We start from the raw sequence: 4,571 nt of genomic DNA on the forward strand, positions 1-4,571 counted from the left end.
TTGTTGTTACTACTACTATTATTATTATTATTGTTATTATTATCAATGATAGATTAAAATTAAGTTGTTAGTTTTGAAAATATTTTTCTCTGTTTGAAGCATAAAAACTCTTTTGTTTTGCTAATAAAGACATGAAGCTGATGAAACATAAACAATAAATAAACTTCCCCCTCCTCCTCTTCCTCCTCCTCTTTCTCTTCTCTCTGTAAAATCCAGATCAGATTTGAGGAAAATTGGTGGCAATTAATCCTCTGGGATTGAGAGAAAGGCGGGAGACCCCCCACCTCTCCCCCTCCCGCCGCTCTGGCTTCTGATTGGCTGTCGTTGTGATCCCCGGGTCCCGGGCCCGGATAAATTCTCTTGCGACCCGGCCGGTCGCGCTCTCGGACCTTCATCACCCTCTTCTCCGTCAGGAAGCAATGACCGGTCGGGAAGAAGTGGAGGAGAAACCCAAAGTGAAGATGCTTTCTCCGGGCTTCGGGATCGATAAGTCCCGGCTTCACGGCTCGGGGTTCCGGTCCAAAGGCTTCGCCATCACGGACCTGCTGGGTCTTGAGTCCGACCTGCAGGTGCGCCCGCAGCCCGGCGGGCCCCCTGGTTCGGTGTCTGCGGCGGGTTCCGGACCCGGGACGGAGCCGCAGGGCGTGTCCGGCGGGCTCGGCGGGTTTTCTTTCCCGGGAGGTTCGCTGCCTCTCGGCCTCGGGTTCCTGTGCAGCCTGGCGGCCCAACAGCCCGCCGGGGCGCCCTGCTTCCTACCGGGACACCTGCCGCTGCTCCAGGCCCGGGCCGACAGCCACTACCTGCAAAACCTGGAGGCCCAGAGGGACGCCTACTCCGGTACGGCCCGGTTCGGGTCAATGGCCCGCTTTAACAGCCAGACTGAAACGCTTGGTTCCGGTTGAAACATTTTATTTAGATTATTTAGAAGTTTGTTTAATGAGACTGGATGTTGGTTCTGATAAAAACCCGGTAAATTTATCCCTGAATGATCCTGTTTTAGCCCGGATCGGCCCGCTAAGGTTCTAAAGAGGAAACGTGTTCCTTCGTGGTTCGGATAGTAAAGTTCTGGTTCTGTTTGACCCGCAGATGAAGAGTGTCTGTCGGACAGAAACGACTCCAAAAGCTCCGGAAACTCCCAGAAGAGGAAGAAGAGGAGGCACAGGTGAGGAAGAGTCCGGGGAAAAGACGTATAAATTCCTGCATTTTAATTGTTTAAATAAATGTTTAGTTTCCTTTCATTTGTCAGAAAACAGTTTTAGTGAAGGGTTTTTATTCTTTTATCATTTCTCCATGGCTTTCTTTCAAAAACGGATTTATTTACTGAATTATTAAAGTTTAGACAGATAAGTTTTGTGGTGTTTTTTTATTTTGTTTGTTTTTTTTATTTTTTTAAATCTAAGAAGAAAACACTGATTTATGAAGTTTTACTTTTATTTTTATTTGTTTATTTATTCATTCGTTAATTTTAAACCTCCTGGTCTAATTCAGGGCCGCGGGAAGCTGGAGTCCTTCCCTGCACATGTCGCCAGTCCGTCACAGAGCATTTATTAGACAAATATAAATAAGAGAAAGCACCAACTTTCGTTTTTAATTATTTTTATTCTTATGAAAAACCTAAATTTGCCACTGAGTTGTTTTTAAATTAAGTTGTTTTTAATTTATGGCAATTTATGAGAATAATTAGATGTTGTTAAATAATTTGAATTTCTCAGAAAATAAATTCAAACAAAGCAAAATCATTTTTATTCACTGAGGGAAAAAAAAGATGCAACATTTAGCTAAATAATTTGTTTATTCATTTTTCTGTTTGTCTTTCTGACTTTCAGGCAACAACGTGGCTCTTGGATTAAACGATTTTGTGTTTAAATTTAAAGGATTAAACAGAAAAGAAAAATAAACAAAAATATTCAAACATAATTATGAGAGGAAAGGCAATAGGCTTAATTGGTCACATTTACAACATTTTTGAAAATTAAAAAAATATGTTCAACACAACTTACAAAGAAAATCGTATAAAGATGAGAATAAATTGGATTTCAAGGTAAAAACAGTAATCTGGTCTTGTGTTGTTTGACTTTAATCTTCCTTGTTGCCACGGTAACATGCAGTAGCTCAACTATCCAGATGTTTACAGATGTGGTCTCTCCTGCAGGACGGTCTTCACCTCCCACCAGCTGGAGGAGCTGGAGAAAGCTTTCCAGGAGGCGCATTATCCCGACGTGTATGCCCGCGAGATGCTCGCCATGAAGACGGAGCTGCCCGAAGACCGGATCCAGGTGAGGAGCGGGGATTAGTGACGTCATCAGACCAGTTATCTGGTCATCAATAAGAACAGGAAAGACTTCAGGAATTATCTCTTTGTGACACTTAAAAAAGTACAGAAATTAAGAAAAAACTGAAAATGAAGATTAACTATTGGTAATATGAACATAAACACATAACACATAAATAAACACATAAATAAGACTGAAAGAAATTTGAAAAATAATTAATAAAGAAAGTCTTAAAAGACGTGGAGTGGTTTTGTTCAAACAGGTCGCTAGATTAAATTTATTTATTTATTTGTTTATTTTCAGGTATAATTAAGGTAGAGAATCACATATTTTCCCAGTTTTTTATTGGGGTCTTTAAAAAGTATTTGTGTGTTAAATAATTAATAATTAAAACATCCATTCACATGTTTTCATATCTAATTTATCTTTTTATTTATTTAACATTTTGTAACTATTTAAAGGTTTTTTATCATTTCAAGTATTTCTTTTTATTCTTTTAAAAATTTTCTAAATGTATTTTAATCATTTATTTAAGGATTAAATTGTTGGTTTATGAGTCAGACCAGGTCTTCTTACACGCTGTTCTGGATTTCAGGTCTGGTTCCAGAACCGGCGGGCGAAGTGGCGTAAGCGGGAGAAGTGTTGGGGTCGCAGCAGCGTCATGGCGGAGTATGGTCTGTATGGCGCCATGGTCCGACACTCCATCCCGCTGCCCGAGTCCATCCTCAACTCTGCCAAGAATGGGATGATGGGATCCTGCGCGCCCTGGCTGCTCGGTGAGCCGCATGCACGTCAGTGCCACGCACACGCACCACACCTGCACCAACACACACACACACACACACACACTTCCAGTGAGAACAGAACTGACATTTGATCAGATTTATGGATCAATCAGTTGGATCAACTTCTGCAGTTTGACTGTGACATCATTGTTTCCGTGGCAACAGTGAGCTGATCTGTTTCCATCAGTAACTGATCCAGATCATGATCAGGTCAAGATTTGAACTCGGGACTCATGAGACCTGATCCCAGATCTGGTCCCAAGTCCTGCAGAGCTTATTGGTCCCAAATCTGGTCTAGGAACATCTGCCACCAGAACCAGAACCACAGGTCCAGCCTGTCAGAATTACATCACACAATGTAAACAACAAACTGGTAAACATGTAAAGAAAACAAACAAGTTAACTTGTAAATGTGTAAACAACAAACATGCGAACAACAAGCCGTCCTTCAGGAGACACCACATCTGTAAACATCTGGATAGTTGAGTTACTGCACGTTACCGTGACAACAAGAAGGATTAAAGTCAAACAACACAGTAGCAAATTACTTCGTTTTTACCTTGAAATCCAACTGTAAAAACAAACATTTAAATGTGTGAACAACAAGCATGTAAAAACAAACATGTAAACATGGAAATAACAAACATGGAAACATTCAGCATGACCTAAGACTAGACTGAGTCTGATCTGGCTCCGCCCCCACAGGGATGCACAAGAAGTCGCTGGAGATGGCGAAGAAGTGCTCCAGTCCTCCTGCGTCCGACTCCGCCCGCTCAGACTCTTTCTGCGAAACGTCGGAGCAGCGGGAAGGCGGGGAAGCCCGGGACGTGGAGGACGAGGACGAGGATATGGACGAGGAGGTGGCCATCGACCTGTCCAGCTCATCCAAACAGCAGCAGCAACAGGAAGAGGGCGTGGCCTCCACAAGGACCGCCCCCTCACCGCAACAGCAGAGCAGCGGTGAATCGGACAGCTGAAGGTGGGCGGAGCTTGCCTGTGGTGGACTGATGACAGCCTTCTTCTGTGGGAAGACTGGGATGAGATTGGTTGGACTGTCGGGAATCTCAGCCAATCAACAAGCAGCTTTTCCGTCAGCTGTTTCTATGCAAATTATTTACAAAAAAAGAAAACTGTGTTGAAAATATTTATTTATTATTTACTATTTATTTTAAATGTGATAAAACCACAACAGTGCGACCCCCCCCCCCCCCCCAGCGGCCACTCACAGGCTTCCAGACACTGGCCAATCAGAGGAGAGAGGGTTTTTTTTGGGGGGGGGGGGGGGGCGGAGCCTTAAAAAGACAGATGCTGAGCAGCTGAATGAAGAGCCAGATGAGGATAAAAAGTTTCATCGACCACGTCCTGGAATAAAAGCATCGGAGTCAGCAAACACTCAGCAGAGACATGTTGCCAGGACGACAAGCACCTCGGAGATTCCTCGCAGCAGGAGCTCTGAACTGACCGATGTAAATGATGACGTCTGTTCGTTCATGTGTCGTAAAGAGTTTGTTTT

At 43.3% G+C, this 4,571-nt stretch overlaps 1 protein-coding gene across 1 annotated transcript; it reads left to right on the forward strand.

The window, feature by feature from the left end:
• Window positions 1-419: 419 nt before the first annotated feature.
• On the forward strand, window positions 420-4,035 carry vsx1 (visual system homeobox 1 homolog, chx10-like; the record flags this gene model as incomplete). The annotated part of the gene is made up of 5 exons (XM_079248710.1): window positions 420-837; window positions 1,087-1,162; window positions 2,153-2,276; window positions 2,869-3,064; window positions 3,764-4,035. The coding sequence occupies 5 exons, from the start codon at window positions 420-422 to the stop codon at window positions 4,033-4,035; spliced, it is 1,086 nt and encodes a 361-aa protein (XP_079104836.1).
• Between the last annotated feature and the right edge of the window lie 536 nt (window positions 4,036-4,571).

This window comes from Telmatherina bonti, assembly GCF_933228915.1.
Source record: "Telmatherina bonti genome assembly, chromosome: 11".
Lineage (NCBI taxonomy): Eukaryota > Metazoa > Chordata > Actinopteri > Atheriniformes > Telmatherinidae > Telmatherina > Telmatherina bonti.